The following is a 22,040-nucleotide window of genomic DNA, read 5'->3' as shown; positions in this document are numbered from 1 at the left end:
GGGCTTTGTCTGCTCGGGCATCCTGGGATCCAGGGCCCTGTGATGCTGGACCCATGCTCCTGGGGACCACCTCTCCAGAAGGGATCAGAGTACAGCCACCTCTATCCATTGCCCAGCTTTAGGGTAAAGGAGCTCTGGAGCCGGCCCACCTAACCAACTGGTTTCTCCCAAATGCCCTGGAAGGCTGCGGCACTCCATCGCTTTACTGATATCAGACTGCGGTTTGCAGTGAGCTTTCCCCCAGGTGCCCCTCCTCTTATAGTGACTCCAGGAATCTTGAAGCTTCACTGCCCCTCCTGCGATTCTGCACAATTTCCTGACTAAGCACTTTTCCATCAGGGAAAACTCCGTGTGGATTTTTAAAGTTCCCGCTTCTCCATGGCTGAGCTTACCTGCTCCGGAGGCTTTTGCTACTCCACCTTATCCCTGCTAGTCTCAGTTCCCCTCCCCCACTTTATTCTTTTTTATTTTTTCGCTTTCCAACCTTGTAAGAAGCAAAAACCTTTCTCTCTGTAGCATTCTAGCTGTTCTCTCTTTAAATCTCAGGTCGAAATCATAGGTGTTCAGGATATTTTGAAGGTTGTCTAGGTAAGTTTGTGGGGTTGAGGACCCCTACTCTTTCATTATCATGCCCCTCCATCAGAATTTCTTTATTCAAGTGTAGTTCACACATAATATCACTTCAGTTTCAAGTATACCATATGTATCCATTTTCTATTATCAACTGTATGTCCAGTCCTAGATTAGTCGCAGGGATAAAGGTGAGTAAAGTAAGGTCCCTGCCTGCATTAGGATTCCCTTATAGTAATTACATTACATTATAGTATCAGTACCTTCCCACTGTTCCTAAAATAAAACTTTCTTAATCTTAATATGGCCTACTCAACACTACACCTGAACTGGACAGTTAGCTTCATGAACACTGGATCCATGTCAATTTTATTTCTCATTAACGTGGTATCAAACACAGTGTTTAGAATATAGTAAGATCAAAACATTAAATAATGTTTATTAATGAAATCAAAGTCATATGTAATCTGATTTCCTACCTCCTCAGTGTAATTAGAACCACATTACTGATTAGGTATTATAATCACAGACATTATTGAGTATCTCTTGGGGATTTGAGATGAAGAAGTTAAAGGAAAACCATTCAAATTCATTGTGTGACATTTTTCTCTTGAGTTCAACCACAGAAAAAGCAAACAGTTTGGCTGTTTATTCTCTATTTAGCCACAAATTCATTTCCTTTTTCTTTGTCCTGCTCTGTGCTCAAGGAGGCTGATCTCTATGTCCTTCTTCAGCTAGGTTCCCCAACTTCCAAGTTCAGACAACAGGAGTCACCTGCAGGAAATCAAATATGGGAGGAAGGAGGCTGGGGTACTTATTCCTACCCCACCTTTTGGTTTGATACAGTTCTAGCTATGTTTGTGTTTCTTCCTAGCCAGAGATCCTTGTAAGGAGTCCCTCTTCCACAGTTATGGAGTCCCTCATATTGGAGTAATACTACTCCCTTCCCTTACCCCTTCAGACCTGGGTGGTAGTGGCTTCCTGACGTTGCTAGCTCTTGGGTTCTTCTTGTTGGTTCCTGACCCTGCCAACACCTCTATAAATACTCTGTTTTTAAATTCCTTTCAGTTAAACCCTTTCCTAGTACTGTTTCCTGCTTATACCCTGCATGATACAGTACTTGCTACTAGAAGGTGACCCAAGAGCAGATCCTCAAAATAGGAATCTAGAATTGGCTCATCACTGTGAAAAACCTTATCAGTACAAAATGAAACATCTGTGGAATGTTTATCAATATGACATCTCAATAATGCAAATTGCCACCAATGTGATGTAGAATGGAGAGCAGTGTGCTATGATGAAAAAGGCTGTAGAATGGGCTACCAGAGTTAAAATCCCAGCACCATCACTCATAAACTGTGTTACTTTAAAAACAATCACTTTATCTCTGTGAGTCTTAGTTTCCTTATTGAACATGAAAATAATAATACCACACCCACATCATAGGATTCTTGTGAAGGTTAGAGGAATCAATATATAAATAAAACTTATAATAGTGCTGGACTCATGTATTATACATAAATTAATTCCTTCATGTCTTCATATTATCTTTTTGATGGAGGCTCTTGAACACTCTTCAGACTTTCATTCAAGTTGGAGTCAACTAAAAATGTAAACCCAGGCCATAGGGGGTGGGGCAAGATGGCAGAGAAGTAGGATCCCCAAGTCACCTGTCCCCACCAACTTACCTAGATAACTTTCAAATTATCCTGAAAAACCAATGTATTTGACATGAGATTTAAAGAGAATAGCTGGAAGGCTACAGAGAGAAGAGTTTGTGCTTCCAACAAGTACAACTTGTTTTAGCCACTCTGCATTGAGCAAAATGACTAGAAGGAAGAATTTACCACAAAAGAAAGAATCAGAAACAGTACTCTCTCCCACAGAGTTACAGAATTTGGATTACAATTTGATGTCAGAAAGCCAATTCAGAAGCACAATTATAAAGCTACTGGTGGCTCTGGAAAAAAATCATAAAGGATTCGAGAGACTTCATGACTGCAGAATTTAGATCTAATCAGGCCAATACTAAAAATCAATTAAATGAGATGCAATCCAAACTGGAGGCCCTAACGATGAGGGTTAATGAGGTAGAAGAAACAGTGAGTGACATAGAAGACAAGTTGATGGCAAGGAAGGAGGCCGAGGAAAAAAGAGAAAAACAATTAAAAGACTATGAGGACAGGTTAAGGGAAATAAATGACAGCCTCAGAAGGAAAAAAAAATCTATGTTTAATTGGGGTTCCAGAGGGCACCGAAAGGGACAGAGGGCCAGAAAACATATTTGAACAAATTGTAGCTGAGAACTTCCCTAACTTGGGGAAGGAAACAGGCATTCAGATCCAGGAGATAGAGAGGTTCCTCCCCTAAAATCAATAAAAATCATTCATTTTTATTCACAATATTTCACAAATGTCAAATCTTGACATTTAATAGTGAAACTTGCAAATTCCAAAGATAAAGAGAAAATCATTAAAGCAGCAAGAGACAAGAGATCCCTAACTTATATGGGGAGAAATATTAGATTAACAGCAGCCCTCTCCACAGAGACCTGGTAGGCCAGACAAGGATGGCAGGATACATTCAGGATCCTATGAGAAGAACACGCAACCAAGAATACTTTAGCCAGCAAGCCTCTCACTCAGAATAGAAGGAGAAATAAAGAGCTTCCAATATAGGCAGAAACTGAATGAATATGTGACCACCAAACCAGCTTTGCAAGAAATATTAAGGGGGACCCTGTAAAAGAAAGAGTAAGCCGAAAGAAATAATCCACAAAAACAGGGACTGAATAGGTATTATGATGACACTAAATTCATATCTTTCAATAGTAACTCTACACGTGTATGGGATAATGATCCCATCAAAAGGCGCAGGGTTTCAGACTGGATAGAAAAGCAAGACCCATCTATATGCTGTCTACAAGAGACTCATTTTAGACCTAAGGATATGTACAGCCTGAAAATGAAGGGGTGGAGAATCACTTACCATTCAAATGGTTCTCAAAAGAAAGCTAGGGTAGCAGTCCTCATATCAGATAAAGTTTATCCCAAAGACTGTAGTAAGAGAGGAAGAGGGACACTATATCGTACTTAAAGGATCTATCCAACAAGAGGACCTAACAATCTTGAGTATTTATGCCCCGAATGTGGGAGCTACCAAGTATATCAATGAATTAATAACCAACGTAAAGACATACTTAGATAATACATTAATAGTAGGAGACTTCAACACGGAACTTTCTGCAAATGACAGATATTCTAAGCACAACATCTCCAAAAAACAAGAGCTTTAAATGATGCACTGGACCAGATGGATTTCACAGATATATACAGAACTTCCCATTCAAATGCAACTGAATACACATTCTTCTCAAGTGCACATGGAACTTCTCCAGAACAGACCACATACTGGGTCACAAAACAGGTCTCAACCAATACCAATAGATTGGGATTGTCCCCTGCATATTTTCAGACCATAAATGCTTTGAAACTTGAACTCAATCACGAGAAGAAATTTGGAAGAAACTCAAACACATGGAGGTTAAAGAGCCATCTTTCATCCTGCTAAAAGATGAAAGAGTCAACCGGCAAATTAGAGAAGAATTAAAAAGATTCATGGAAACTAATGAATATGAAAATAAAACCATTCAAAATATTTGGGATACAGCAAAAGCAGTCCCGAGAGGGAAATACATTGCAATACAAGCCTCCCACAAAACATTGGAAAAAAATTCAAATACACAGGCTAAACTTGCACCTAAAGGAATTGGAAAAAGAACATCAAGTAAAGCCTACATGGAGCAGAAGAAGAGAGATGATAAAATTGGAGCAGAACTCAATGAAATAACAACCAGAAGAAGTGTAGAACAGATCAACAAAACCAGAAGCTGGTTCTTTGAAAGAATTAATAATATAGATAAACCCCTAGTCAGCCTTATTATAAAGAGAAGAGAAAAGGCTGAAATTAATAAAATCATGAATGAAAGAGGAGAGATCACAACCAATACCAAGGAAATACAAGTGATTTTAAAAACGTATTATGAGCAGCTATATCCCAACAAATTAGGCAATCTAGAAGAAATGGATGCATTTCTTGAAACATATAAACTACTAAAACTAAATAGGAAAAAGGAGAAAACCTGATCAGGCCGATAACCAGGGAGGAAATTGAAGCAGTCATCAAAAACCTCCCAAGACATAAAAGTCCAGGGCCAGATGACTTCCCAGGGGAATTCTATCAAACGTTTAAAGAAGAAATAATACCTATTCTACTAAAGCTGTGTCAAATGATAGAAAGGGAGGGAATACTTGCAAACTTGTTTTATGAGGCAAGCATTACCTTGATTCCAAAATGATACATAGAACCCACCAAAAAGAATTAGAGACAAATATCCCTGATGAACACAGATGCTAAAATTCTCAACAAGATACTAGCCAATAGGAACAAACAGTATATTAAGAGGATTATTCACCATGACCAAGTGGAATTTATCCCCAGGATGCAAGGCTGGTTCAACACTCGTCAAAACAATCAACGTGATAGATCCTATCAACAAGAGAAAAAACAAGAACCATATGATCCTCGCAAGAGATGCAGAAAAAGCATTTGACAAAATACAACATCCATTCCTTATTAAAACTCTTCAAAAAGTAGGGATAGAGGGAACATTCCTCAATATCTTAAAAGCCATTTATGAAAATCCCAGGGCAAACATCATACTCAATGGGGGAACACTGAGAGCCTTTCTCCTAAGATCAGGAACAATACAGGGATGTCCATTCTCACCGCTGTTGTTCAGCATGGTACAAGAAGTCCTAGCCTCAGCAATCAGGCAACAAAAAGAAATCAAAGGCATTTAAATTGGCAAAGAAGAAGCCAAACTCTCTCTCTTCGCAGATGACATGGTACTATATATAGAAAACCCAAAAGACTCCACCCCAGATTGCTAGAACTCATACAGCAATTCAGCAGTGTGGCAGGATACAATCTCAATGCCCATAAATCAGTGGCATTTCTACACACCAACAATGAGACTGAATTAAGAGAAATTAAGGAATCAATCCCATTTGCAATTGCATCCCAAACCATAAGATACCTAGGAATAAACCTAACGAAAGCGGTAAAGGATCTATATCCTAAAAACTACAGAACACTTCTGAAAGAAATCGAGGAAGACACAAATAGATGGAAAAATTTTCCATGCTCAGGGATTGGCAGAATTAATATTGTGAAAATGTCAATGTTACCCAGGGCAATATACACGTTTAATGCAATCCCTATCAAAATACCATGGACTTTCTTCAGAGAGTTAGAACAAATTATTTTAAGATTTGTGTGTAATCAGAAAAGACCCCGAATAGCCAGGGGAATATTAAAAAAGAAAACCATAGCTGGGGGCATCACAATGCCAGATTTCAGGTTGTACTACAAAGCTGTGGTCATCAAGACAGTGTGGTACTGGCACAAAAACAGACACATAGATCAATGGAACAGAATAGAGAATCCAGAAATGGCCCCTCAACTCTATGGTCAACTAATATTCAACAAAGCAGGAAAGACTATCCACTGGAAAAAGGACAGTCTCTTCAATAAATGGTGCTGGGAAAATTGGACAGCCACATGCAGAAGAATGAAACTAGACCATTCTCTTAGACCATACACAAAGATAAACTCAAAATGGATGAAAGATCTAAATGTGAGACAAGAATCCATCAAAATCCTAGAGGAGAACACAGGGTGTTGGAACTTGGCCACAGCAACTTCTTGCAAGATACATCTATGAAGGCAAGGGAAAGAAAAGCAAAAAGGAACTATTGGGACTTCATCAAGATAAAAAGCTTCTGCACAGCAAAAGAAGCAGTCAACAAAACTAAAAGACAACCTACAGAATGGGAGAAGATATTTGCAAATGACATATCAGATAAAGAGCTAGTATCCAAGATTATAAGAACTTAGCCAAGAAACAAACAATCCAATCATGAAATGGGAAAATGACGTGAACAGAAATTTCACAGAGGAAGACATAGACATGGCCAACAAGCACATGAGAAAATGCTCTGCATCACTGGCCATCAGGGAAATACAAATAAAAACCACAATGAGATACCACCTCACACCAGTGAGAATGAGGAACATTAACAAGACGAGAAACAACAAATGCTGGAGAGGATGTGGAGAAGGGGAACCCTCTTGCACTGTTGGTGGGAATGTGAACTGGTAGGGCGATTGTGGAAAACAGTGTGGAGGTTCCTCAAATTTGAAAATAGAGCTACCCTACAACTCAGCAATTGCAGTACTGGCTATTTACCCCAAAGATAGAGATGCAGTGAAACGCTGGAACACCTGTATCCCAATGTTTATAGCAGCAATGTTCACAATAGCCATACTGTGAAAGGAGCCTTGGTGTCCATCGAAAGTGAATGGATAAAGATATTCTATATATACATACAATGGAATATCACTCAGCTGTCAGAAAGGATGCATACCCACCATTTGCTTCTATGTGGATTGAAGTGGAGGTTATTATGCTGAGTGAAATAAGTCAACCAGAGAAGGTCAATCATCATATAGTTTCACTCACACGGGAATATAAGAAATAGTGAAAGGGATTATATGGAAAAGGAGATGAACTGTGTGGGAAAAATTAAAGAGGGAGACAAACCATGAAAGACTCCTAACTCTGGGAAAAAACAAAGGATTGCATAAATGTAGTTGGATAGGGGGTTGGTGTAACTGGATGATGGACACTGAGGAGGGCACTTGAGGGGATGAGCCCTGGGTTTTATACTATATGTTTGTAAGTAAATAAATAAAACAAATTTTAAAAAAGAATGATAATAATAAAAATCCAATGACTACTTTTATATAGGGTGAATTAGCTGCCCAAACTCATGCAGATATCAAACTGCGGAGTTCAATACAGGATACTTTGAAAAGCAGGAAAAAAATATAGTTTTGTTAAGAAATTCTGGAAAGGTTCAAGATAAAATTTCAGGATGCTCACATTTAGATCTTTCATCCATTTTGAGTTTATCTTTGTGTATGGTGCAAGAGAGTGGTCTAGTTTCATTCTTCTGCATGTGGATGTCCAATTTTCCCAGCACCATTTATTGAAGAGACTGTCTTTCTTCCAATGGATAGTCTTTCCTCCTTTATCGAATATTAGTTGCCCATAAAGTTCAGGGTCCACTTCTGGATTCTCTATTCTGTTCCACTGATCTATGTGTCTGTTTTTGTGCCAGTACCACACTGTCTTGATGACCACAGCTTTGTAGTACAACCTGAAATCTGGCATTGTGATGCCCCCAGATATGGTTTTCTTTTTTAAAATTCCCCTGGCTATTCGGGGTCTTTTCTGATTCCACACAAATCTTAAAATAATTTGTTCTAACTCTCTGAAGAAAGTCCATGGTATTTTGATAGGGATTGCATTAAACGTGTATATTGCCCTGGGTAACATTGACATTTTCACAATATTAATTCTGCCAATCCATGAGCGTGGAATATTTTTCCATCTCTTTGTGTCTTCCTCAATTTCAGAAGTGTTCTATAGTTTTGAGGGTATAGATCCTTTACATTTTTGGTTAGGTTTATTCCTAGGTATCTTATGCTTTTGGGTGCAATTGTAAATGGGATTGACTCCTTAATTTCTCTTTCTTCAGTCTCATTGTTAGTGTATAGAAATGCCACTGACTTCTGGGCATTGATTTTGTATCCTGCCACGCTACCGAATTGCTGTATGAGTTCTAGCAATCTTGGGGTGGAGACTTTTGGGTTTTCTATGTAGAGTATCATGTCATCGGCGAAGAAGGAGAGTTTGACTTCTTCTTTGCCAATTTGAATGCCTTTAATGTCTTTTTGTTGTCTGATTGCTGAGGCTAGGACTTCCAGTACTATGTTGAACAGCAGTGGTGAGAGTGGACATCCCTGTCTTGTTCCTGATCTTAGGGGAAAGGATTCCATCAAAATCCTAGAGAAGAACACAGGCAACACCCTTTTTGAACTCGGCCATAGTAACTTCTTGCAAGATACATCCACGAAGGAAAAAGAAACAAAAGCAAAAATGAACTATTGGGACTTCATCAAGATAAGAAGCTTTTGCACAGCAAAGGATACAGTCAACAAAACTCAAAGACAACCTACAGAATGGGAGAAGATATTTGCAAATGACGTATCAGATAAAGGGCTAGTTTCCAAGTTCTATAAAGAACTTCTTAAACTCAACACCAAAGAAACAAACAATCCAATCATGAAATGGGCAAAAGACATGAACAGAAATCTCACAGAGGAAGACATAGACATGGCCAACATGCACATGAGAAAATGCTCTGCATCACTTGCCATCAGGGAAATACAAATCAAAACCACAATGAGATACCACCTCACACCAGTGAGAATGGGGAAAATTAACAAGGCAGGAAACAACAAATGTTGGAGAGGATGTGGAGAAAAGGGAACCCTCATACACTGTTGGTGGGAATGTGAACTGGTGCAGCCACTCTGGAAAACTGTGTGGAGGTTCCTCAAACAGTTAAAAATATACCTGCCCTACGACCCAGCAATTGCACTGCTGGGGATTTACCCCAAAGATACAGATGCAGTGAAACGCCGGGACACCTGCACCCCGATGTTTATAGCAGCAATGGCCACGATAGCCAAACTGTGGAAGGAACCTCGGTGTCCAACGAAAGATGAATGGATAAAGAAGATGTGGTTTATGTATACAATGGAATATTACTCAGCTATTAGAAATGACAAATACCCACCATTTGCTTCAACGTGGATGGAACTGGAGGGTATTATGTTGAGTGAAGTAAGCCAGTCGGAGAAGGACAAACATTATATGTTCTCATTCATTTGGGGAATATAAATAATAGTGAAAGGGAATATAAGGGAAGGGGGAAGAAATGTGTGGGAAATATCAGAAAGGGAGACAGAACGTAAAGACTGCTAACTCTGGGAAACGAACTAGGGGTGTTGGAAGGGGAGGAGGGCGGGGGGTGGGAGTGAATGGGTGACGGGCACTGGGGGTTATTCTGTATGTTAGTAAATTGAACACCAATAAAAAAAAATTAAAAAAAAATTTCAGGATGCTGCTAGTGGTATAATATTTAGAAGGATGATCTATGGACTCAAGTAGATGGATATAGATTTGAATTTCAAGTCAGTTTCAAATCCTGTCACTCACATCACAACTACTAGCACCCAGTAGCACCATAACATAAGGTGAGATGAAGGTTCCCAAGAGACCCAGTTCATCAGCTCCTCTTGGACTCCCAAACTAGGAGTATTCCCAGATAGCTTGGAGAAGGGGGTGGAACAGTGTGAGGAGTTACCTAAGATCACAAAACTCAAAAACTTTGTCTAAGTCTCCTGTGTGCCTGACACTATCGCAGCCAAGGGGTTTTCTTTGCACATTCCCCTGGCTCAAGAGCCCCACTGTCTGCAATATGGTCACATCAGAGCTCAGCAGCAACTCTTTGCCCTCATCCCCACATACAGTTCTTAACCCCTGCCCAGGTGAAGAGACTGATGGAAGGTAAGGAAAGGCAAGTTGAGAAATCCAAGGACAGTGAGCCAGATTCATAGACAGGGACAGAATCCTCAGAGGGGAACTACCTCCATTGAGTCTCATCCCAGTGTCTGTGATAGTGGCTGATTTACTTACTCCTGCAGGAGATTCCATGAAGATGCCCCTGGGCTGGTTCTTAACTTCTGGGCTGCTTCCCCTCTCCTGGCTGTTGCTGCCTATGCTCGGCGTTTTGTTGCTCAGAGCAGATATGTCCCTCTCCTACCACTCCTGGGGTTTTGGATGTAAATCACAGCTCTGAAATCACCTGGTCTTGATGTGACTGCCCCCTCCCCCCTGCCCCATGCCTAAAACATAGCACTCCTCAGTGTCACCCTACTCCTCCTGGGGCAGATTGTCTCACTCCAGCAGGAAGAGCCCCAAGTGACTTTGGAGGCCTGCCTCAGCCACTCTGCGAACAAACCTAGGCCCAGGGCATGGTCCCAGCAGATGGACTGCTCTGTCAGGTTGAAATGTTGGAAGAAAGCATGTTTGCCTTTCTTGTCTAGGCTTGGTTTCCTCTCCACTGACTCTAGCAAGTTGTCTATTCTTTTGTAATGGGACACAGGAGTTCTTCAGAATCACTGGGCTATGCAACCCCCCCCCCCATGAGAAACCACAGGATTTATGAAAAAATGGAATTAGGAGCATAGTACTCAAAAATGTTATCAGTGACACGGAAAAAAGATAGAAAACTAGTATAAACCTAGTGTAGTTTGACACATATTAAAGTGTCAAAGTGTCATAAGAAATACAAATACTGCGATTAATTTAATACTTTGTGAAGGACATGAGATTTGCTTGTGGAAGTGTGTGGAAGGGCTTCAGCTTGTGAGCTATGGTGAAGTGGTGTAAAGAGCTTTGTCTGAACTCAGAAAGTTGTGAAGTGAGATAAGGTAGCTGGTGGATGTTAGAAGTCTGTGTGTGTGTGTGTGTGTGTGTGTGTGTGTATCCTAGGATGCTTACTCTCAGCTCGATGCAATTTTTTGTGTTTGGATTGCACAAAGGCAAAAGTGAAATTCAGTTATCCTCAAGTTGTTTCATAGTGTATCATTGGTGTTGTGCATTCAAAACAAGTGATAGCAGAAGGGAAGGGACTGTATCTTCCTTTGTCTGTGTCAGTAGTCTTTTCCTAAATCTTTTAGCTCAATAATTGAAGATTCCAAGGACTGAGAACTTAAAAAAAATCTCGATTGCACACACTTGTGCCTGAGTCCTTTCATGGCACTTCCCAGTTGCAACCTGCATTTTCAGGATCTTTCTTTCAGTGACTCAATCTCTTGTAAGAGTCATCTTTGTATATTGCTCTCACTTCCTCACATTTTAAATCTGTGATCATCTAAAATCCATCCTAGGGCAGCCCCGGTGGCTCAGGCCTGCCTTTGGCCGGGGGTGTGATCCTAGAGACCCCAGATCGAGTCCCACGTCGGGCTCCACGCATGGAGCCTGCTTCTCCCTCTGCCTGTGTCTCTGCCTCACTCTCTCTCTCTGTGTCTCTCATGAATAAATAAATAAAATCTTAAAAAAAAATAAAATCTGTCCTATTGCTATATTGAAACTGCTTTTGCTAATGACTTCCATATTGCCTAATTGAATGAGCATTGAATTAGAGAGAGTCCCAATAGGGACTAGATGGGTAAAACAATTAGAGAAGTAAAACAATTAGAGAAGGATTTATGTATAAAGGGACTATTTATAAGGATGTCATCAGTAAAAGACCCTAAAAGATAATGCAGTGACCTTGGGTTAGTAACAGCACTTGTTACCAGCTTTAGATGTGAGGGAGGAGTCACTAGATTTTTGAAGTAGGGAGTTGGCAGAGAGAAGATTACCTTGAAAGGAACTTTTTTGATTGATGCTGAATTTATTCTATCTCTTCAGTCATAGATTATGTTTATTAACTTTGATGCCACTTTCTCATGTTGATTTTGCTCAAATATCTGGTTGTTTTTGGTGTTAAATTGCAACGGACAGGATGAGCAAGTAGAAGTTAATTTTATTCTTACACTAATGCCAACAATGGAGAAGAGAGCACAGATCAAGTATGAATACCGAGTTTCATTAACACAAAGGCAGAGCTGAGCTGGGGTAAGGTGTCAGGTGGAATGGGTTTAAGCCCTGGGATGAGCAAGTGGAAAATGTACTGGAGGACTTCGGTGGGAGATTGATCAATGGGATGTGTCAAGCACATTGAATTATTCCTGAGATTGCCAATGTTTTTGTCTGTGATTAGGCATCTGTGTTTGTTAATTGGCACCCTTAGAAATTAGACTGGTACACTTTACAGGGACTGGGAGATAGGGTACTATCTATTTCAGTGTTTACATTAGATAATTCCCAGGTTCTTGAGGACATTTCCTAGGATGCAAAACTGGCAAGAAGTTAGGACAAGACTTCTATACACTGTAAAGGGACACAGAAAGAACTTATAATTACAAATTTGCTCCAGCAAGTGCTCTAAGAAAACAAAGGACATTGGCCTATAGTCTTGCAGAAACTGTCTGAAGTTTAGCCATTTTGATCTCTTGGTTTTTTTCCTAGTAGGCAATCAGGAAGCTGCTGTATTTGATTGGTGCATTACAGGAGATGTAGGGTGTGCTAATAGCTTGATTTATACTTGAGCATATTCCCTGTGCTTCATGGGGTATGATTATAGCCATGTGGGTCACTGTCCTGTTTTCTGACCCAATTTTTAATATTCTGAAACATCCACCACAGTTTCTTGACTTTTGGCCTATTTCTTCAGGAATGTATGTGCAGGATGACAGACCTGCCTACTATCCTGAGCTGCTCATTTATCAGCAGCTTGATTTTTCTCATGGCTCTCTGCTTCTTGTAGCATCAGGGATCTCTGAATCTGATTCAACATTATTTTTGTGGGATTTTTTCCTGTGCACCTTTTGGGCTCCTATCATTCTTTCACAGTAATCTTTCATCTTTTAGAATTGCCTCGTGTTTCTGTTTCATAAAACACTCTCCATTTGTTATTATGCGTTGATTTATTTTTGAATATCTTGTCAGTATTGATAGGTTTTAGAGTAGGAGGAGGAAGGGAGTGCTAAGTTTATCATGTTGATCCAGAGATCTTTGCAACTTTTTTACTCTTTAGAATTTTTGAGATTTTCTTCATGACTTATAATTTTATCAATGTCTGAGAATAAGACATGCCAAGAACATGATGTACATTATCTGTTATTACTGAGTGTTAGATATTCAACATTCATTCAAATCCACCTTTGTATAACTTTCCTTTATCATAGATACTGGAAAGCTAAAGTACTTGGGAATCTTCTCTGCTATTAGATATGAACATCAGATTAATTTCTTACCAATCACATATAAAGGTCTGTGGAAGCTTCCTTTTCTATCTTTTCTTTTTTGTTTGGAGTTGAATGTTGAGGATGGTGGTCATTGCTTTGAAGGGAAGAGCAGAAAAATAGAAAAAGCCTTGTCTTTTGTTGGTATAATGGAAGTGTCATAACAACTCTGAACTTCCTGATTCTGTGTTTGTGTGTGTGTGTGTGTGTGTGTGTGTGTGTGTGTGTGTGATGAGAGAAATAAACTTCAGTCTGGTTAAGCTACTATAATCTAGTGTCTCTTATACAGCTAAACATAATCCTAATGAATTCTTGACTAATATTAGTGAGGCACACCTTTCCCCTTCTTGATATTTCACTGGTTATGTAGGCCAGTATATTGTTAGAATACTACTGGCTTCTGTTCACCCTTCACCCTCTTTCCAGAGTAGGAGTGTCTCAATATGAGTAAGTAATATAAAGAAGAAAAATGATGGGCATGTAGAGCTCAGTCTCTTTTTCTCTTCTTGTTTCTGTAACATGCATCTCTGTGGTTGGCAGCCATATGGTAACTCCAGGTTTTTTTTTTAAAGATTTAATTTATTTATTCATGAGAGACAGAGAGGCAGATACAGGTAGAAGGAGAAGCAGGTTCCCTGCAGGGATCCCAATCTGGGATTTGATCTCTGGACTAGGAATCACACCCTGAGCCGAAGGCAGACACTCAACTCCTGAGCCACCCAGGCATCCCAGTAACTCCAGTTGTAAATAAAGGTCCTATGTCTGCAGTGTCCTATGTCTCAGTAGTTTGGGAGAGTCCGTTTGATTAAAGAAATTGTTAGCATTCAAAATGCATGTTTAGACACAAAAATTCTCAAGAAAATATTAGCAACAGAATTTGGCAATGCATAAAAATGATTATATGTTATAATTAGGTGTGTTTTATCTCTGAAATACAAGATTGATTTAACATCTGAAAATCAATGTACTATGCCATGTCAATGGAATATAAATCCAAGCCACATGATCATCTCAGGATGTAGAAAAAGCACTTGACAAAATCTCATACTCCTTCAAGATAAAAATATTTACAAGCTAGGAATAGAAGAGAATACCCTCAACCTCAACCTGTTAAAGGGCATCTATTAAAACCCCACAACTAACACACTGATGATGTAAGATGGAATGTTTTCCCTCTAAGATCAGGAATGAAATACAGATATCTGTTCCCACCACTTCTATTCAACATTATACTAAGGTTCTATCTAAGACAGAAGGAAAAAACTGAAATAAAAGACATTTTGGGGACACTTGGATGGCTCAATCGGTCAAGCATCTGCCTTTGGCTCAGGTCATGATCTCAGGGTCCTGGGATCAAGCCCAGTGTCAGGCTCCCTGCTCAGTGTTGAGCCTGCTTTTCTCTCTCCTCCCTGCTCATGATCTCTCTTGCTATCTCTCTTTTTCTCAAATAAATAAATAAAATCTTTAAAAAAAAATTCTGATGCTGGGCAGAGTCAGGTGAAGATGGTGGTCACAAATCCATACAGAGAAGACTTCAGAGTAATTGGAAGACTCAGAGCTTAAAAGATGAAATCGCATCTGAGAAGCTAATTGGAGTAAAACTGGGCCAAAGGAAAAATTTACTGCAGCTGAGTTTGAAGTCCTGAAGAAATACCTTCATGGTGGTGGTGATATCCTTGTGATGCTAAGAGAGGGGGAGAATCCAGATTTGACACCAATATTAACTTTTTTCTAGAATAATATGGAATCATGGTTAATAATGATGCTGTGGTTAGAAATGTATATTATAAGTATTTCCATCCTAAAGAAGCTCTAGTTTCCAATGGAGTCCTGAATAGGGAAATTAGCTGTGCTGCAGGGAACGCTGTGCCTGGAATCACTGATGAGGAAAGCAATGAAAACAATGCTCAGGCTCTCACCTTTGCCTATCCTTTTGGTGCCACACTGAGTGTCATGGAACCAGCAGTGGCTGTTCTGTCCACAGGCTCTATTTATCACTTAACAGACCCATTCTGGCTTTCTGTCACTCGAAGAACCAAGGTGGAAAGCTGGTAGTCCTTGGCTCATGTCACATGTTCAGTGACTAATATTAGGATAAAGAAGAAAGCAGCAAAATCATGGATGTTGTTTTCCAGTGGCTCACAATGGGAGACATCCACCTAAACCAGATCGATGCTAAGGACCCAGAGATTTCTGACAACATGATGCTGCCCAGCAGACACCCTGTCAGAGCAGCTTCGAGTGTGTCTCTAGGAGGGCAATGAGAACCCGAGAGACTTTACCATCCTCTTCAACCTGTTCATTTACCAACTGGATACCACTTCCCTCCCCAAGGTCATCAAGGCCCATGAACAGCTGAACGTGAAATATGAACCTCTCCCCCTCATCCAACCTCAGTTTGAGAGGCCACTGCCAGCCCTTCAGCCAGCAGTTTTCCTTCCCTATTTCAGTTTCCTCCACTGGAGCTATTTGACTTAGATGAGACATTTTCTTCTGAGAAGGCCCGCCTTGTTCAGATTACCAATAAATGTACTGAAGAAGACCTGGAATTCTATGTCAGAAAGTGTGGTGACATTCTTGGAGTAACTAATAAACTACCAAAGGACCAACAAGATACCAAACATATTCTTTTGAGCATATCTTCTTCCAAGTGGTGAGTTCAAGAAATTGAACCAGGAACATGACACTGATACAAGTGAACCAGCATTCCAGAACAATTTCTGAGCATCATGCCTCTTGAAGCATCTTCTGTCTCCTGATTCTCTTTGTAAACTATTTTTGAATTGTTTTTCAAATCCTTACAAAATTGTCTATACACTCTTTAACCCATGAGTTATAGGTCTGTGCATCTCCTGTAGTGACTACATTTTTAAAAAGATCCTTGTGTAAGATACATTCCATTTTTAAAATGAAATCTGACTGAACCTGTACTTAAAAAAAAAGACATTCTAATTGTAAAGGAAAGAGTAAAACTATCTCTATTTGAAGACAACATTATCTTTTTAAAAAAGATTTTATTTATTTATTCATGAGAGACACACACAGAGAGAGGCAGAGACATAGGCAGAGGAAGAAGCAGGCTCCCCACAAGGGACTTTATGTGGGACTGATGTGGGACTTGATCCCAGGACCCAGGGCTACAACCTGAGCCAAAAGCAGACATTCAACCACTGAGCCACCCAGGTACCCCAACAACATAATCTTGTATGTAGAAGATCCACTCAAAACTATTATAACTATTATAACTAATAAATGAGTTTAGCAGGGTTGCAGGATATAAAGTCATTTGCACAAAAATTATTTGTATTTTTTACACTATTAATGAACTATTCAAAACTGAAATAAAACAATTACATTGAAAACATAAATAATGAAATATCTAGGAGTAAATGTAATAAAAGGAATAAAAAGTGTGTACTCTGAAAACAACAAAACATTTTGAAGAAATTAAAGATGAACTAAATAAAGGTAATGATATCTTGTGTTCATGGATTAGAAGTATTAATATCATTGAGATGGCAATACTCCTCAAATAGATCCATAGATTCCATGAAATCCCTATCAAAATCCCAACTGCCTTTTTGGCAGAAATGGACAAGTTCATCCTAAAATTCACATGGAAATTCAAGGTACTAAGAACAGCTAAAAAATCTTAAAAAAGAACAAAGTTGGAGGACTCACACTTCAAATTTACTACACAGTTATAGTAATCAAAACAGGATGGTATTGATATAGGGATATGCATATAATTCAGTGGAATAGAATTGAGAATTCAGAAATAAACCTTCACACTTATGATTAACTGGTTTTCAACAAATTTATCAAATCAATTCAATGGAAGGAATAGTCTTTTCAACAGATGATACTCGGATAATTGGATATCCACATGCAAAAAGGTGCAGTTGGACCCTTTCCTCATACATCATATATAATATGTGAGAACTAAAAGTATAAAACCCTTAGAAGATAATGTAGAAACAAATATTTATGACATTGGGTTAGGCAAAACCCATGAAACCAAAAGAACAATCAAACAAAGAAAATATATAAATTTAATGTTGTCAAAATTAAAAATATCCATGCTTCAAAGGATACCAGCAAGGCATTCAAAAGACAACCTACAGAATAAGAGAATATACATGCAAATCATGTATCTGATCAGGAACTTGTATGTAGAATATTCAAGGAACTCTTACAACTCAATAACAAAAGGACAAACCAACCAACTAAAAATCCAGTTTAAAAATGGGAAAAAGATCTGAATGAACATTTCTCTAAAGAAGTGATACATATGGTCAATAAGCATAACATCATTAGCCATCAGGAAGTGCAAATCCAAACCACAAAGGAATACCACTTCACATCAACTAGAATGCCTATCATCAAAAAGGGTAGATAATAGCAAATGAGAAATGGACTTTTTTTTTTTTTTTTTTTTTTTTTAGAGAGAGAGAGGGAGCCTGCATATGAGTGAGGAGGGAGGGAGGGGTGAGGCAGAGTGAGAGGAAGAAAGAGAGTCTTAAGCTGGTCATGAAGCCTAACTCAGAGCTCGATCTCATGGCCCTGAGACCATGACCTGATCCAAAATTAAGAATTAGATGCTTAACCAACTGAGCCACCCAGTCACCCCCAAAATTAACTCTTTATTGCAGAATGATCTTAGATTTTTAGAATTGTGTTAGTTGTGAAGATAGTATAGAGTTCCCATATATTGCCACTCTCAGTTTCCCTTTTGTTAATTATTTATCTGGTACAGTACATTTTTCACCTTTAATGACCAATATTTGATACAATATTAACTAGAGTACATACTTTATTCAATTTTTTTTTTTTTTTTTTTTTTTTTTTTAGTTTTCACCTAATGTCTTTTTTCTGTTCTGGGATTCCACCAGGACATAATATCACATTTAGAAACATTTTGATTGATAGTTTTCTTATGATTAGATCAAGGTTATGTGTTTTTGTAGAAAAACCATAGGGGTAAAATGATGCTATTCTCATCATATTATATCAAAGAGACTTATTATGAACATGATGTATCATATTGATATAAACTTGATCAACTAACTGACATAGTGTTTGTTGGGTTTCTTCATTTGTAAACTTATTATTTCTCCCACTTCCCATACTGTGCTCTTTGGAGAGAAGAAATAAGGAATTATGTTTCACCTATTTCAGGGTGATGTATGTACATAAATTATTTGGAAATTTTTTACATGGAAGATTTGTCTATTATTCTCCATTCATTTATTTATTGCATCATCCATTTATATCAGTGTGGACTTACGGTATTTATTTTGTACATTGGGTATTTACTGAGTACTAGGACTTCTGATGTGTAAAGAACTTAGAAGTTACAAGAAGAAAAGTTAGAAAAAAGGAATATTAATAATTTTTCTTGTATCCATCAGGGAACTGATTATTGCCAGGCAAAATGCCACCCTAAAATTTGGTGAGATACAAAAACACTGGTTTTCTTATCTGGTTACTTAGAGAAGAAGCTGTTGGAGTGACAAACTGGTAGGAAGAGTTCAAAGGTAATTTTGAAATAATCAGGAGCTACGGTCTTAGAGAGGCCCCACACTTTATAGCCAGCAAACTCAGCAGATTCTCCTAGTAATGATCCAAGAGGACACTCGTGGCAGGGGGAGGGGAAAAATTAACATTGTGAAATAATCCCAGAGCATTTTCCATGATAAAGGTTTTGTCTCCAGGAGAAGAGACTTATTAGAGCCATACCCAATTTAGGGGAAGTGTATTCCTCTGACTCCAGGAAGTCAGTTAGTCCTGTGACCTCAGTTCTCTGATGGGTCCAAGAAAAGTGGTTAGTTTTCCATTTGTCCAGTTTTATCTTGATGTAAGAATGTGAGTGACAACTTCTGAGTTTCCTTTACAAGTTGCAGCAAAAGGAAGTCTCTGATTCTCACATTATTTTTACTGATTTCTTAGTTCTCCAAAATCTCTACACCCCTTTAAAGATGTTTGTCCATCATCTCTACTTGTTCTCACCAGGAATCTTTGAATTATCTGAGAGGATTAATAATATCTCTTAGCCATTAATAGAGATGAAATCCAACCTCTTGGAGGGCCAGATTAAAAGAGATTCTAGTATCTTTCTTTTAGGGCTTATTTTTTTCTCCCTGAAATATCAAAGGATCTCAAGGACTGGTCCAAATATCACATGGAAAGAGTAAAAGGCTTTGACCTATCCATTAGTGCACTACTCTTTGTCAGTTGTCAGCGCTTTTGTTTTTGGTATATAGGATCACAATTAAAAACAGGTGAAAGCCCATGGTCCAATTCTGCCTTGACATTAGATATAAAACTCTATCTAACTTGCTCTGTTCAAAGGAAAGATGATTCAATTCCTTAAGGATTAATGTGAGAATTTTATCCTCACATTTGAACTTCCAAATTTACTGGCATAAATTAGGATTCACTTTGAAAAGTCTGCCATAAGGCCATGTGATTGGGTCAGCATGAAACCCAATCATATCCACATATTATCTTGAGTCAGCATTGCACCCTTACTGATATATACTCTGGCATTGAAATAAATAAAAAAAAAATTGACCAATTTTCCCCCTCTTTTTCCCCCAAACACATATCATTTCTCTTATGGGAAAAGTTTCTCTTTAGGTACTTTTGGTGTCCTTTATACTTTCAGTAAACCACTGGATATCATTGGGATTTTCTCAATTCAGTAGAGAAATTCAAGTAATGTTGAATGGTAACAAAAAGCAGTTGCAATATTCTTCTTTGGGCTCTAATGAAAATAAACTCAAGAGTTGGTAAAGATTTTATAAAGTAACAAAATACTGTCAAGTTCTTGACTTACATTTATATAACAGGATCTTCTAGGTTGACTTGAGAGGATTTAAAATGTATTGTATTGGACAGGAAAATTGCTGTAAACTTTTAAATGGAATATTCTTTTATTAAAAGACAAGTGAAAAAAAAAGACAAGTGATTTAAAATTTTACTTGGATATCATTCTTTCTTATTGTCAATTTATGTTTTTAAAAGTTAGTAGCAAGGTTGAATAGAGAGAAAGGGGTTAAGAACAGGGTCTGCTTGGATTTTAATGTCATTGTCAACTTCTTTCCCATTGGACTTGGGCAAGTTTCTCAGTAACAATTGTGTCATCTAAATAACGATTGTATTTGTTTCATAGGATTGTTATGCAATTATATGAATTAATATTTGTGAACTGTTTACAGTGCTTGGAACTTAGTATATGCTGTATAAAACAGGTGAATTAATTTGAATTGATGTTCTTAGCAATTGGGAGACATGGAATTTTAATCCAGGGCTGTTGCACTCCAAAGCCTGTGCTCTTTCTGTAATACCAGTTATAAAAACCAGCCATTTAAAGCTGGCTCACTTCCTGGACACATTGTCACCCAAACCAAGCACCCTCTGGAAGCCCACTCTCAGCTCCTGGGTCCGGAGGGCATAAACCATGGGGTTAAAGGCTGGGGGCATGATACTGTGCAGCACATTGAAGAGAGCAGGGATAAGGGGGACCTTTCTTCCTGCCAGCTGGGTGACAGACACCACAATAACAGCCGTGTAGAAAAAGAGAATGAGGATGAGATGGGAGCTGCAGGTACTCAGGGCCTTTGATGTTGCTTTAGCAGAGTTCAGCCTCAGCACTGAGCGAATAATCAAAGCATAGGAAGCAAAGACCAGACCCATGTCACCCCCAACCATAACCCATACCAAGGCCAACTGGTAAAATCTGTTAATAGTGATGTCATCACAGGCCAGACTAGTGACCCCCAAATTAGAGCATAGACAGTGGTCAATTTCATTCCTGGAGCAGTAGTGTCTCTGGGCAGCCAATACAGGCACTGGGAGGGTCAACAGGCCATTCCTGAGCACCATGAACAGTGTGACTTTGATCACAAAAGCCTCAGTGAGTATGGAGGGGTACCGAAGGGGGTAGGAAATGGCTACATATCTATCGATAGCCATGCAGAGGAAGATGCCTGACTCCATGCCCATAAAAGAGTGGATGGCATAGATCTGAGCAAAGCACTCAGGGAGGCTGATGGCCTTGGCATCAAACCAGAGAATGGCCAGGATCTTGGGTATGATAGTGGTAGCCAGGCCAATGTCCACTATAGCCAAGACACCAAGGAACCAATACATGGGCTGGTGCAGGGAAGGCTCATGTTGGATGGTGATTAAGATGAGGATGTTAGCACAAAGAGCTAAGATGTAGAGCAGAGCCAGGGGCAGAGAGAGCCAGTGCTGCCACTCATGAATGCCTGGGAGCCCCAGGAGGATGAATTCAGGTACTTGAAACCTGGAGCTATTGGTTATACTCAGGGTGATATCCATATTATGGAATGTCTTCTTCTCAGCATCTGCCTATGGATTAAGAGAAGCAAGGACAGTCTATGGTTAGCTTAGGTGAATGTCAAAGCTTGTGTACAGGTGTAAGATTCACCAATAATAATTCAGTCCTTTGAAATATAATGTATCCTTTATCTCCTTGAGATTCTGGGGAAAGTTTACCTAAGAATAAGAAAAGGTCCATTATAGATAATAAGATTAAAAATGTAATATAATAAAAG

The 22,040-nt window shown here is 38.9% G+C and overlaps 1 protein-coding gene and 1 pseudogene across 1 annotated transcript; one reads left to right on the top strand and one right to left on the bottom strand.

Moving 5' to 3' along the window:
- The first annotated feature begins 13,901 nt into the window (after nt 1-13,901).
- On the top strand, nt 13,902-16,182 carry LOC100686824 (annotated as a pseudogene).
- Nucleotides 16,183-20,838: 4,656 nt separating this feature from the next.
- OR56B6 (olfactory receptor family 56 subfamily B member 6) lies at nt 20,839-21,804 on the bottom strand. The gene is given in 1 exon segment (NM_001388729.1): nt 20,839-21,804. A coding segment is annotated over 1 exon segment (966 nt).
- Between the last annotated feature and the right edge of the window lie 236 nt (nt 21,805-22,040).

This window comes from Canis lupus, chromosome 21 (genome assembly GCF_011100685.1).
Source record: "Canis lupus familiaris isolate Mischka breed German Shepherd chromosome 21, alternate assembly UU_Cfam_GSD_1.0, whole genome shotgun sequence".
NCBI lineage: Eukaryota > Metazoa > Chordata > Mammalia > Carnivora > Canidae > Canis > Canis lupus.
This window is presented reverse-complemented; position numbering and strand designations above follow the sequence as displayed.